This window comes from Denticeps clupeoides, chromosome 5 (genome assembly GCF_900700375.1).
Source record: "Denticeps clupeoides chromosome 5, fDenClu1.1, whole genome shotgun sequence".
Classification (NCBI taxonomy): Eukaryota; Metazoa; Chordata; class Actinopteri; order Clupeiformes; family Denticipitidae; genus Denticeps; species Denticeps clupeoides.
In genome coordinates this window covers 23,616,321-23,630,690 of record NC_041711.1, presented here as the reverse complement: position 1 = coordinate 23,630,690, position 14,370 = coordinate 23,616,321, and the positions used below count along the sequence as shown (strand labels likewise).

At 42.4% G+C, this 14,370-nt stretch overlaps 1 protein-coding gene across 3 annotated transcripts in view; it reads right to left on the bottom strand.

Annotated features, from left to right (window-relative positions):
* The window catches only part of adamts6 (ADAM metallopeptidase with thrombospondin type 1 motif, 6), a 37,435-nt gene extending 23,481 nt beyond the window's left edge, over positions 1-13,954 (bottom strand). Inside the window, exons 1-10 of one of the 3 annotated variants that reach the window (XM_028981710.1) lie at positions 13,405-13,954; positions 12,423-12,833; positions 11,908-12,275; positions 10,339-10,510; positions 9,765-9,982; positions 9,551-9,634; positions 9,104-9,249; positions 6,998-7,041; positions 3,475-3,580; positions 1,344-1,490 (exon numbers count right to left, since the gene is read on the bottom strand). In XM_028981710.1, the coding sequence (XP_028837543.1) occupies positions 1,344-1,490; positions 3,475-3,580; positions 6,998-7,041; positions 9,104-9,249; positions 9,551-9,634; positions 9,765-9,982; positions 10,339-10,510; positions 11,908-12,275; positions 12,423-12,519 (1,382 nt within the window). In that variant the 5' untranslated portion in view covers positions 12,520-12,833; positions 13,405-13,954. Of the gene's footprint in view, positions 1-1,343; positions 1,491-3,474; positions 3,581-6,997; positions 7,042-9,103; positions 9,250-9,550; positions 9,635-9,764; positions 9,983-10,338; positions 10,511-11,907; positions 12,276-12,422; positions 12,834-13,001; positions 13,042-13,404 lie in introns of those variants that run through there. The other 2 variants (XM_028981711.1, XM_028981712.1) reach the window with 2 other exon arrangements.
* Between the last annotated feature and the right edge of the window lie 416 nt (positions 13,955-14,370).

The following is a 14,370-nucleotide window of genomic DNA, read 5'->3' as shown; positions in this document are numbered from 1 at the left end:
TGTCTATTTAGAGGCAGAATGAAAGTATTGCTGGCTTCCCACCAGCATATTGGAAGTCTAATCTAATTGAAAACTAAACCAAACAGATTGCAAAGGAAGGAAAATTTGAGCTGTTGCCTGGCGGCTGGGGCAAGTAGCTCTGTATTCTGTATTTTAGCCTCTCAGTTGTCTCTTTCTCCCACAGTTGTTTAGAGGAGTAATCCCTCAACCTCTCTCACTGGGGGTAAACACTAGGAAGGCCGGACCCAATGGATCCCCAATGTGCTGGTTCTTTCTGTTTATTGGTTTTTAGAGAAGGACAAATTAAAAAAAAAAAAACTTTTATGAAACTTCTTCCTCTGTGTAATACAGAAACATTATGTTTCCTCAGTGCAAAATGTCCTTATATTCAAAACATGAACAAAAAATACAGTATGTGATTCAGTGTTTGTTTTAGGTCCAATAAACATACAAACTAAACTGGATACATGCAGTAAGAAAGCATTAAATTGATATAAACTTCAGAGTCCAAGTGGTTCATAATGAGGTCCAGTCCATGGGAACAGAAGGACACACAGAGGTACATTTCCTATTTTTATGAATATTGTTAGATATGAACGAGAATTATATTCATGCACTGATGATAAAATTAATCTCTCAGATTTCTCAGTGTTACATATAGACTCCACTTCTCAGTACCACTGGGTCAAATCTTTCTAACCAACCTGAAAGATTTGTGAAATTTTGTTCACCATCACTAAGGTTCCACCATACATTTTCCTGAAGTTTTAATTTATGTGTATTAATGTCCCACTTGTGTTTTGTGTGAATATTCTGACTATGTTATCTTTATTGTTAACATTTCAATAGATTTATCAAATTGTAGCAAAAAAAAAAAGTGTCTTCATGTTCATCACACCCCACTGGGAACCATGGGACTATGAGAAGAAGGCAAGTCGGCAGAGGGAATTTCATGCTGGGAACCTTGAGTCCTTTATGACAACAAACTACCTACCTAAACATTGTTGGTGACCAACACTGTGGGATGTGCTGATAAAAAGTCTGATCCATGGAGGAATTACAGCAATTACAAAATTACAGGACTTTTTCTGTTACAAACAACTTTGTGTCATGCCTCAATGGATCAAGGCTTTTGTGATGGCAAAGTTATGACCTATTCAAAGTAATGGCTTATCAGGTGTTTTTAAAATAACATCAGGATTCATCTTAATTATGCATTACAATATGCTGTACATGAATTTATACAGCAATGTCATGCACATTATGTAGGTTTTTATGTATGCTTTTATTTAGAGTTTGTACAAATTAATCACTCAGACTCAAAAATGGGTTTTTACACTTACTCAAGGAAGCTTGTGATGTAGTCTTTACTGCAGGCGGACCAGGAGAATGGGTTGGTATTGGCTGTTATATGTGCAGCCATTAGTTTTGCCGTCTCATGGCCTTTGGTCCCACAAGAGTTCCCAATGCCATCATGGTTCATACCAAAGCTGGGCAACAGACAGACAAGAGCTCTTATCAGGCACAGCACATAACCAGACATCCCTACTCACATCAGTCTAACCCTGCACCAACCTTCCAGAATTCTCCGGGCAGCCCTGGGCCCCTCTGGAGGACCAGGTTTGCTAGAGTGAATAGAAAGCAGTAAAGAAAGGGATTTCTGGCCCTGCAACAGCTGTGTGCTGAGGGTAGGGTCAAAGGTCAGGAGCTGTCTGGAGGAGCGAGAAAGTTCTAATCACCACCCTGATGTTGGCCCGTCAATCAGCAGTGGCACGTTTGAACAGACCCAGGAGAATGAAAGCCATCTTCTCAAAGTACTGAGCTACAGAAATCAGACATCAGGCTTTAAAAAACTCGCTCAACTGAATCTGATGGTCATCAGCCAGGAGCCATTAAGAAACAGGGCATGCTATACATGATGATCAGAAAAAGCCTCAAACTGATCACCAAAATGGCTTAATTTTTTCTGCAATTCTGTTTGGATATCATGTGAAAAAATATCAGGTTACGCTAAGACCTCAAGGCGAGCCTTTCCTTCCAAAAGCACAAATCAAGTTTAATGCATATAACAAACCTGTGCACATTACACTATTCCTCAGTGTTTTTCTAAGGCTCACATTTATGACATTTTACTCTACTCGGGAAATGAATCAGGAGAGGAGGAACCAGTTGGAATGCCTCTCTAAAAGTGTGGACTATTTTTACAACAGTAGCAGACACGAGACATAATAAAGGAAACAGCATCTCTGAGAGCTCTGGTGAACTGCTTCACAGACCCATACATCACCACTGTTTTTCTTTTATTTGTGCAAAAAAAATCAAGGGCCATTTCAACACTTCAATTATACAGGGAAATGTGTGAAACATCTATCAAAAACGTATGCATTACATTTTCAGGACAAAAAGTCCTCCACTCAACTCACAATGGAAAACAAATTAAAGTTTAATGAGCATCTCTTCCTTTTATTTACTTCACCAATTGAATTACATCTTAAAACTTATTTTTAAGGCCATGCGCTTATTTTGTGCTAATGCTAATGCAGCTACACTGACATACATTGAGATTTTAATTCCTTGTACAAGTGACAATGAATTCAATATGTGTACACCAGTAAAACACTATTGCTTGTCATATGCAATGCACAAAACTGCATTTTTAAAGATTTCTCATGTATCTCATAAATGTTTTTGTGGTAGTGATGTTATACATTCATCTTCTTCCAAAAGCCCAGAATAGTACAGAATTCAATAGTAGTGTAATTTTTAAAAAGAGAAAAGTGTTATTGAGATTGGGTGGGTGCTGAGAATTAGAATTCCAGTCTCCTGAGACCACTCCATAGTACCATCTGGCCTCAAGGCACCTGGAATAATACTCTATGGGCAGATGACGTAACTACTGTAAAAAGTTAAAAGTGCTGGTGCTGGATTAACTGTATGTGGTTATGAGACCCCTACTGAAATATTGGAACCTGAAATGCTAAAAACTGAACTAATTAAAAAATGAAGTATTCAACCCTCAATATAGTGCACTCCGAAATAACATTCCATAATACACATTTACACAGTAACACTAAACCATAGGTTTCTGAGGATGTCTAATAGAATTTATAAGTCCAGACTGACAGCTTTGGGAAAAATGTATGAGGACTGAACTAAATGAAAGACCAACTTTGAAGTTAAACAAAATTAAGTGTGGCCAACTATCCATGTAAAAAGCAGCAGAGGCATATGACTGACCCATGTCTAGCAATATATCTGAAGACACAACCATACTGCTATTTGACTTTTATGTAATGGACATTATCATAAAGCAGGTTGAAACCATTCTGATATTTTGATGAAGTAGCTGGACGACCACAAAACTAAAAAAGTTGTGTTCTAATAAATTTCCATGCAGGTTTTTAGCATATTTTGAACCATAATGGGGCAAAATATGCTAAATAAATATGACGGCCTAATACGTTCCATACTCACTTGTGCCCAATTTCATGGGCGATGGTAAATGCTGAACCTAAACCAATGTCTTCATTGATGCTGCAGCTCCTTTCTGGTTCACACATTCCAGCGACAGATGCCAGACCTGAGTGTGCGAGCACACAGACACACACACGCAAACAAACAAAAATCATTTGTTATATTTCAAAAAACATAAACACAAATACATATCATTGGTCAGTGTTGTAATGCACAATATATGCATTATTCTTAACAAAAATGCTGTGATATATGCCGCTGTTTGGATTCAGTGGGGGCAGGTAGGTGTAGGAATCTTTAAAGACAGTGTCCATCACCGGCCTGTTCTGTGTGAAAGAGGCTTGGATTGAGGCTAATCTCAGCCCCAGAGGTGGAGACACCATCTGGGCAAAGTGCAGGGGGGGAAGGTGCCCCTTCAATCGTTTGAGGTCTGAAACAGGAGAAAGAGTCACTGTGAATCCAGGTGTGTCGGGTTCCTGGCTTGCCCTTAGCCCTCAATGTGTCAGTCTGGGAAAATACTCAGAGATAAGATCTTCAGAGGCTTCATGTATAACACCAAATGCAAAGTTCAAACTAAACAATGGCACATGGATAGAATTGGAAATGTGGGAAAAAATGTTCTACACATCATTCTGGACAAATGCAAAATGGAACTCATGAGCCCATAGCACCACCTGGTTCTGACCTTTCTGGCATAAGCAAATCGTGATAAATAACCCCTTGCCTTCAATATCTCAATGAACTAATGGCAAAAACAGTGAGGAAAATAATTAATGGGGAAATGTAACTTGGTAACTTGTGAGAGAGGTAAGGAAAAGTTTTGGCATTAGTAACAAAAGATAAATGATGCCTGTAGTTTGGCTGAAGCATTAAACACTATAAGTGCAGAGTCTCGCCCTTAAGAAGAATGAGTCAAACATTAAAGATTGGAATGAGTTATTATTACAATTATTACAGGAAACTTTCATATGTTTATGTGTAAAGGAGGTAATAGAAAAGACACTGGATTTACTTCCTATGCTTTCTTTTTTTTTATAAAGGGAAGTGATTGTCACATGTGATACACAGCAGCACAGCACACGGTGCACACAGTGAAATTTGTCCTCTGCATTTAACCCATCACCCTGAGTGAGCAGTGGGCAGCCTTGACAGGCGCCCGGGGAGCAGTGTGTGGGGACGGTGCTTTGCTCAGTGACACCTCAGTGGCATCTAATTTCCCTAATTAGGTCACATTAGTACTACTAGCAGTAGTTGTAGTATTAGTGTGTACATTGTCAAAGTCTATACTGAAATACATGTAAGGGCACTATCCACACAGGTGTTTCCAAACCAAATGGCAATACAGAGTCTCAGTCCATATTTTCTCATTTGCAAATGACAGTATCAGTAATGGCATGTATATGCTTTTATATATGATTTCTTTATTTTGTGCTCTCATTGAACAAAAATATTTTGTCTTGCATTACAGCTTTCCTACATTTTTTTTACTGCTTTTTACTAGCCTTATTCTTCTTCTTTTAAACTATTTTGTTTATTTCTATAACTAGTACTTTAACTATGCACAGAGTGATTAAGGATGCATTTCTATTTCATTAAGGTTGTACTTCTATAACTATGCATGTGACAAATAAAGATCTTGAATGTCTTTAATCTTCAAAATAGTTTAAGTTGCTTTCTAAATGTTTGCACTTCCACATAATGTATCACAGATTTTCTTTCCCTCCCAATCAGTGATCCCAATCCTTATAAAACTAAAATACCTTGATTTAGTCCTAGATGTAATCTAAAGTACTGTCATGCCACAGGGATGGAGTGAAGGCAATAGCCTTAAGCGAAAACAGTGTTTATTAATAACAAGCCAAAATAGAAGCAAAATAACCCTCACATGCAACCACGACATAACCTAGGTGTAGATCGAACACCCACTAGTGGCTGTCCCAGACCTTTAAAGTATTGCTATCAGGAGGTGTACTGGTGTAGTGCATGTAGTGGGTGTGTCCTGAAATTAGATGCTCTGCCCATTAGTACAATGTGCTTTGGTATAGATGTGTGTGCAACTGCTGCAGCAGTCGGCCGCTGCTGGGCACCACAAGTACCACATACCTAATTACCAGTGTCCTCACAGATGCTGAGCTGGAGTCACACACAGTTTTTAAGGATTCTGTCAGATGTGAATAAACTACAAAGTCTCAGTGCGCTCCCAATTATTCCTAAGCAGGGTCATGGGTAATCACACCTACAGGCAATTTAGAATCAGCAGTCCACCAGTGTGCGTACCATGAGCAAATCGGAGAACCCAGAGAACATGCAAATCCCAGATTCTAACTCATCACCTTGGAGGTGTGGCTATGATTCTAACCATGTTCTAGGTTGTGTTCTTGATCACAAATATAAAGGGGATGTATCAGACACGATCCTACTGCTTTGACAAAACCTGGCAAAACTGTTTAGTGCTGCTGTAGGATTTTGTGCAGTGTCTCACCAAGTGTATCCACACATGACAGTGAAAACGGGTGTTGGCAGCCTTATTATTTCTGCACACCCTTTACATTTTTACATTTACAGTATTTATCAGACACCCTTATCGAGAGCGACTTACAATCAGTATTTACATGGACAGTCCCCCCTGGAGACGCTCAGGATTAAGTGTCTTGCTCAGGGACACAATGGTAGTAAGTGGGATACCCACTAGGCTACTACCACCCTTTGTGATATGTGATGCCCCAGGTGTTGGGAAATGACATAAAAAATCATTTAATCAGGTAGCGATTTTATTGCATTATAAAACGAGTTATTCCAAAAGGGAGGCAACTTTGGAGGACAGTGTGGGGCCTTGCTACCAGTCAGACCCTAGGAGTGAGCCATGACGGGTCTATAGCTACTACATTTTTTTTCTATCTATGGACTATCCTTAACTCACAATTCCCTGTCTGGCAAGGAGATGGAAACAGACTGGCAAAGGGGGAAAAGAAAAAGAGGGGTGAAGGAGGAGGATGAGGCCTGGAAGTTGTTTATCTGACTCAAGGGTCACAGAAGCTTTATCTCAAACTCACCAATGACCCATGACTGCAAAGGGCAACCCTCTAACCTCAGAGGTGATGACACCGCCTGGGCTGTGGGATTTGGAAGGGGTGGGGGGGGTAGGAAGAGTGAACAAGGAAGCTGAGCAGATGCCGGGGCAATTAGAGGCACAGGGGAATTTGACGAATGTGGACAAACTGTCAAACCAGCAGAAGATATATGGTTCTACCTGGAGGGCCGCTCACAGATAGGACAAGCTTTGACACTCTGTAGTTTGGCTTTAAAAAAAGAGAAAATGGAAAAAAGGAAGACACAGTACCCCTGTATACATTCATCTTGTGTCATTATTCCAGACAAGAGGAAGTAGGGGAGGAAAAGTCACAAGTGCATTCATCTCCAATATTTGCAATTAAAACCTTTAATTAGGTGCTTAACACCCCCTTTCACAATCCTCTCTGCTCAGATTCCAGCACAATAAAATGGAAGAAAGACAGGTACTTACCCAGGGTGCCACAGGGTTTGTTCTTGTATGTGCAGATATCGTACCTGTGGAGAGACATGAGAATGAGGCTACTGACATCTTAAAGACTGCCACTGGGCACTAAGAAATGATTTTAGCTTGGTGTGAACTTTTCAAATGTTTGGCTCCATTAGGAAGCCTGTGGAGTAATCTACATCCTACTAACAAAAAAAAAACTGGTGGAGCCAAACAATCAAGTCATAATTTTTTTCATAAGGCTATATTATTTAAGAAAAACATGAACTTTATAGTCCCAATGGGAGAGAAGACATTTAAACACTGTCTAAACTGCCATCACCAAAGAATGGTGAGCATTTTAAATGCATTAAGCATTATTTCCTGCACTGATTATTATAACTTAGACTTTGAACTTAAGCTTGTTTTCAGTGCATTACACCCAATGCATTTAGCATAACGCAATAATTTATTTCCAGCCACTCCAAGGATTTTAATGTAATCAAGGACACAGAAAATTCAATTTCAGTTCCCCGACACCCTCAACCATACTGTAGATGGTATCCAAAAGCCACAAAGTATAGTGTGGCGGAATCATTTGTTTTGATTCGGTATTTACTTTCATTTTGTTGCATTGAATTTCCCACTGCCCCTGCAGTGACTCATGTTACAAACAAGTCCAGCATCTCCCCCCTTCAGCAGGGGATTAGTGGGGAAGCAACCCCCTCCGCACCAGAGATCATTAAAGACCACGGCTGGGAAACAGGTCAGTGTGTAATGCTGAAGGACGAAAGGCTGAACTCCCTCAAGGTGCTGTGATCAAACAAAAAGCCTCTCCTCCAGGTGTCATTTCTAATAAATGAAATGTCCATGCACTCTGCTTTGCTAATGTGTTTACATCTGTCACAGAGTCCCCTGGTTTTCATTCACCCTGAAGGAACCCAAATGTTCTTACCAGACTCTGTGGTTCCTGTGGACTAACCCATACCTCCATAGACTCTAAAAAAATGTCTGTCTGGAAAGATGAAAATGATTGTACGACCAGTAAGGAGCTAGGTTGTCTTATTTATTATGTAATTGTATGCAAATGTGCATATTTCTTCTCTAGAAATTAGCTATAGTATATAGTAAAGAACTTAATTAGGTCCAAGTAGGCTCAAAACATATATTAAAGTGATATACAGACTCCACTTCTTCTAAAAATAGTGGACGTCCCTGTGACTAAATATTAGCTCTTCCCTAGTTAAACTGCTGAAATGCATGTTTTCAGGTTTCATGCATCAGTCACCTTAAGGACACCCCTCCAGTTCAGACAAAATAGCAGGTATGGGCATTCAGACTGTGGGAGCGACGTGGCCAAAACTAAGATAATAACAGTGTTTTGCAGAAAACAGTTACCACCCATAAACTGTAGCATGAATAAATGGCACCCATAAACTGTAGTTGGTGTATTGAATCCTCCCCCATTCTACAAAAGCTATTAGAGCAGTTGTAAGATCTGGATAAGAGCTGACCTGTGTCTTTGCTGGGTCAATTGTCATCCCCAGTAAAATATTATTAAACTTGGACCTATCGTTCACTCGTAGTCCACTTTAAGTTGGTGTGGGTCAAACAATATATGTAATTACACAGATAATACAGCATGCAATACCTCATATAAAACTGACTGTAATCCTGATGGTGTGGTAAAGATTTGCCCTTACTTAAGTTTCTTAGGTGTCTAAACTTATCATGAATCACACGGCTATGATCAGCCATGACTATCTTCTAATTGGACTGTGGTTATTCCGGCGAAGACCTTAATCAGACTACAAGGTTTACATGGTCATGTCTTAATTAGACTAAGTATCTTAGTTGGATTATTATCAGAAGATTGGTGTAGACGTGAATGTACCAACTGTCTCTGAGTAATTACTGTAATAGTTTATTCTAACCAAAAATAGGGCCAAAGAATATAATTTGAAAAGGTTTTGCCTATTCCTCTTGATACGGCGCAATTTAAAATTTCAATACAAATACAAAAAAAATCAATTTCAACATCTCCTATTATACTCATTTGAAGTCAGTCTAACAGCAAACAAACAAAGCATCAAAACATATATGACAAATCTTACATGAAGACTGATACACTACCTGGTAATTAGGACAGCATTGTCATGATGCGCAATCCCGTTTTCTGGAATACTGTTCCCATCTCCCTGGTGAGTCAGGATTGACTTCTGCCACTTACAAAAACTGTCTAGAGATTTATCAGCATGGTGATTGATCTCCAGGTTGGGCTGAAACAGAGTATGACAGAAAATAATATAAAGGCTTCACCTACAGCTATCATCCCCTTTTCCTCTGGTCTGTATATGTTCAGACTAACTAACTGCAAGGAGAGCTGAGGATATGATAACTACAATATCCTAGTTTCCCCTCACCAATTGTTAATCTTCAGTAGTATAATAATATATTACTAGGTTAACGTAATAATTAAAACATAGGTTCCAATAAGGGTATGCATAATTCATTGCACACACACAATGTAATTACATAATGTACAAATGTAGCTTTTCTCTTCATTTTTAATAGACTCACCTGGTCTTCAGTGAGGACTATCAGTCGTGTCACGATGATGTTTACAACATTTCCTAGACTGGCATCACGATAAAGTTTGGCAACCTGACCTCCAAAAAAGAAGAAAAGACACAAAGTCAGACAATTCGTATATGTGGCACCATGTGTAATACTGCTACAGTTCTGTGACCTAATGTCACACTGCTACATAACTGAAAAGCAGGATGAAACTTACAATATTCATCACAGAAAGGATGTAGTTCTCAATGTCCTTGCGGCCATGGTAACCAACCATCATTTTGTCCGCCACCACCAGTGTTTCAACAAAGCGCTCAGAGCTGATGGAGCGTCTCTGCCGGTGGGCACTGCCTGTACTGCTGTTGCTGGGCACAGGGCCTGATGTCGATGTGACTGGGTGTGAGTGCCAACAGGGCATCTTGGTTTTACTGAGGTCTGAACAGGGGAGAGGGTATTTACACCAAACACTTTAATACTAACGTAACTGTAAAAGAACAGCTTATTCCTTCAGAGCCCACATTCCCAGTTTACGGGTGAGCCTCAGCATTTATGGCCCAGATGCCTAAAAAGCCTAAAAAAAGATAACAGGTCTGGGCACGTCAGCATCCTAGAGATGATGTGCTATGGCTGTGACCTACAAGCCGGCTGCCCAAATACTAATTCTTCTCCAATTTCTAATACTTACTAATTGCTCTTAAATAACACAACATTTTCAAGGCGCACCAAATGTGTATTGTTCGTGAGGTCAAAGTTTTCTCTGAGGCCAACGGCAGACAAAGATGTTCACCAACCTGCAACCCCACAGCCAAATTCGCTGTGCTCTTTTGGCAATGGAATGGAGGTTTTTTTATAAATAACGTGTGTTTGTCCTTCTTCAGGGTTGGAAGCACTGGAAGTGTTGGAGGATACACCACTTAATGGCTCAATTATATACTGCTCATCTTCTGTTGTTATGACTCCATGCTTGATGAGAAACAAGAACATTGGAAAGATGTATTAAATAGTGTAAAAAAAGCTCAAGGACAAAAAAACGGTGTAAACTGAACTGAAACCAGTAGAGCAAATTGGACATCATCGTTCCTAAAGTATCCACTTGGTACACAAAAACAAACTGCACTTTTTTTCCAGGAATCACATGAAATTCAGCACCATCAATCAAGACCAAAACCAATTGTAATTGTAATTTCTTTGCCATTAAGAGCTGAACTACCCTCGTTTTTTACTACACATGTTGAGAGCTCATCACAGAGCTATTTATCACACATTAGGGACATCTCATGTGAGAAACCAAGACATGCCACAGATCTTGCCACTTACACCAGAAATATATTCTGCAGTATTAGGATGCTTTTGGGTTGCCATCACAAATATAGAACTGTGATTTTAACCATTTTTTTTGCATCAGGATGAAATATTCAGTCAATTGGAAAATCAAACATAAAAACCAAGAGACTTATTTTCCAGAGTCAGCCCATTTGTAGCAGTCCATAACAAGTAGAAACAGCAGACAAAATTAATGAGACATTCATAGCACAGCAGAGTCTACCATCCATTGCTGGACATCAGCGATGCAATGAGTGGAATTAAAAGATTGTTTGAACATCGTCTGGCAGCACATCTGCAGATGAGCGTGGCGATAAACAGAGTTTTTCAGCACTGCCGCTCGCCACCTCCCAGAACGATCAGATAGTTGATGACGCCAGTACAGTGAAGCTATGTGAGCATATATCTATTCGTATCCATGGAAATATCCACAATTCAGTGGTCAGTGTCACAGTCCAAAAGGGGATGCGCCCTCAGCGGGATGATTTAATATAAGCCTGTGAGTTAATATGCACCCTTTGGAAAGCGCTGAACTGCCGTGTCTGTGAAAACGGCTGGCTTGCTGGCTCTCTTAATCACCTGGTTGGATGAGAGACAGGCCAGTTATAAATGTTGTGACTCATGAGTTGCGAAGCTGTTTCAATGCCAACACAATGCATAAGGAACATGGTGCCGGCCCAAAAAACACAAAGCTACTCAGACGTGAGAGGAGAAGGTCATGCAAGCCTTTTAGAAGGGTAAGAAAGTGCGCCAAGTGCGGTTGAGAGAAATGAAAATATGACAGACGCAAGTGTGCTGGAGCAATTCTTGGCTGTGCAAATTCATTGGGAGTGCGTCTCACAGGAGGATTTCTGGCTGTTTGTGTATGATGTGGCTACTTCCAAATAGGGAAACTGTCTGCATGCATGAATAGGACATTTTGAAGGTCTGCTACCTCGGGTGCAATGCCTTTGCTTGTGGCCCATCGTATCACTGCACCTCTGTGCCATCTCTGAGCTCAGGCCTTTGGGTGGGCGTCAGTGTAACGCGGTACTCACCAGTCCATTGCAGTTGCTCAGTGCCACTCTGGTTGTGCTGGACTGGTCCAGGAGGTATCCAACATAATGACAGTACTCCAGCAGCGAGTGCTGCCATTCGGGCCCATCCCTCCCCCAGTATTCCACAGCGAAATGTTTAGACACCAGGTGGTGGTTGAGTGTCATGTTTAGGTGAAAGTGCTTCCCGTAGGCAGAGAGCCTGTAGAAGAGTGTATGCTCAATGGAAGGTTCCATTCCATCGCGCTCGGCTCCCCTTCGCAGCCGCCCCGGCCGGCGATGTTTCACAGAGTAGCTCAGGAACTCTCCTGTCTCATCGACACGCATGGGAACAGTGAGCTGGTAGTGCTCCAGGCTGGACAGGAAGTCCTCTTTAACGGAGAGCAAAAAATCATAGACAACAGAGTGAAAATTCACAGAAAAACTGGAAGAGCAAAGTGACCTTTTTTTATATAAAAGGTCCACACTGCCAGACTCTAAATCCACCTGCTGACTAACACGGAAGTAACAGCTCCTACCTTGGGAAGGACGCGGAGGTCTGTTGAAGTTCAGGAATTCCGAAGTGGCCATGGCTAGGCTCAGTATCCAAGTCAGCGTCTTCCAAAAAATTTCCATAATTTAGGGAAGATGTGACATGGGGCAGGGGAGGGGAGGGTGAAGGGGAGGGTGGACGGGGAGCTCAGATGGCCTAGTGATGATCAGTCGCTCCAGCGACCAGCCATAAAACACCCATAATGGTCACCACTTCCGCAGTGTGTTCATCCGTTTCGCAGCTAATGCAGCGGCGCTGGCATCCGGCTTGGGCCAGCGCTGACCTCTCGGCTCCTGCTTGCCATGAGAAATCCCAGAATCCTATTTCACTCACTTCAAGTCATTCCAAAGCAGCATTTGTATGATGGGAGAAGGTCTTGGGTCGTCCGTCTTCTGAACTGAGAATGGATCGAACATATCAATGCAAACAACGGAGATGCCGAAGCTTATGAAGACATAAGATCAGAAAATAAGTCATTTGGTTGGTACGTTGCAGGTGAGGAGCACCCTACTGACAAAGAATATTACAGCAAACCTAGAACAGTGAGTATCGGTTCTCAGCCTACCTGAAAGCAGCAGCACGTTCCACACAAAGCTACACAGTATCCCAACAGTTTTAAAGGTTCCCGCCGCTCCATCCGCTCTCCAGAGAGCCGGACATTAAAGCCCAGACAGCAGCGGTCGGTCTGCTTGGCCGAAGTTTGTCTGACCCAGACTGCTGGCCAGTGGCCAGCACAGAGCCGGGCCGGGCCAAATTCGGATCACACCAGCACTGATTCAGATTAACAGAACCTGCCATCGATCTTCACCCCGACGCCCCCGTCCAGAGGCGGGTCAGCAGCATCAGCAGACAACTTCTGAGTAAAACTTTTTTTTGTTTGTTTTTTTTTTGTCCTCTCACCCTCTCCCGTGTCCCCTCATTGCAGCGGCAGCGTGTAAGAAATCGCAAAAGCCAAAACGTGATCTTACCCGGGAGCGCGTTCAGAGCTGCGGAGCCATCCCGAGGGGGGCTTCTACGTCTGGGGTCTCTACGCGGCGGCACCGGGATGTTTCCGCGAAAACGAACTGCTCGTTGTTTGGGAGGAGGGCTGGATTAAGGTCGGCGGAGTCGCCGTCGTCTTCATCTTCGTGCCGACAGACGCCGAGACCAGCGCTCAGGGGAAACTGCGGACAGCCGAGCTCTTCACTTCAGCACTGTCTTCCGACCCGCTTCTTCCCGCGGAGACCATCTTCTGGCTTTCATTAAGCGCAATTATAGCCTCCCACCGGCTGACCCGGCCCGAAACCCACCCGTTAACGCATTTTCGGGGAGAAAAGCCGAGCACTTTCATTCACGCGCATGTCGCCCGACAGGTAACAGCGCGTCCGGCGGGTGACGTTGCCAGAAGCCCGCTGGCCCTGTCCACCAACAGCAGCCTCCAAGTGTGCGCTGGAGTTCATGCGGAGCTGAAGCGCCGCCTTCGCCGAGCCGCGGGCCGGAGGCCAAGAGTCCCGAGCCGCTTCAATTCCGCAGCATCAGACTGGGAGGTTCGATGACGTCATTACAGATGTTCCGAGCTGGCGTCACGTGACCGGGCGAAGGGCGGGCCGGCCTTCCAGAACCTGCTGCAGAGCCCAGGTTCAAGTGGACACCAGTGAATTCCTGGGTTTACCTTCAGATGTTTCGAAGCTGTCGGACATTTCTCTTGACGCCTCTTATGCTCGAGTGCAATGCTGCATGCGCATCTCATAAATTCCACACATATTCCAGTATGTGAAGGGACTCCTGATGTTTTAAATGATTCCTTCATTTTATAATGTTCATTATAGAATTTTTTATCTGTTCGTGACGTGACTTCAGTGGTCTACCACCAATGGGTGATGGGTTAAATGCAGAGGACACATTTCACCGTGTGCTCTGCTGCAGTGTTTCACAGTCACTTCACTTGCAAATTA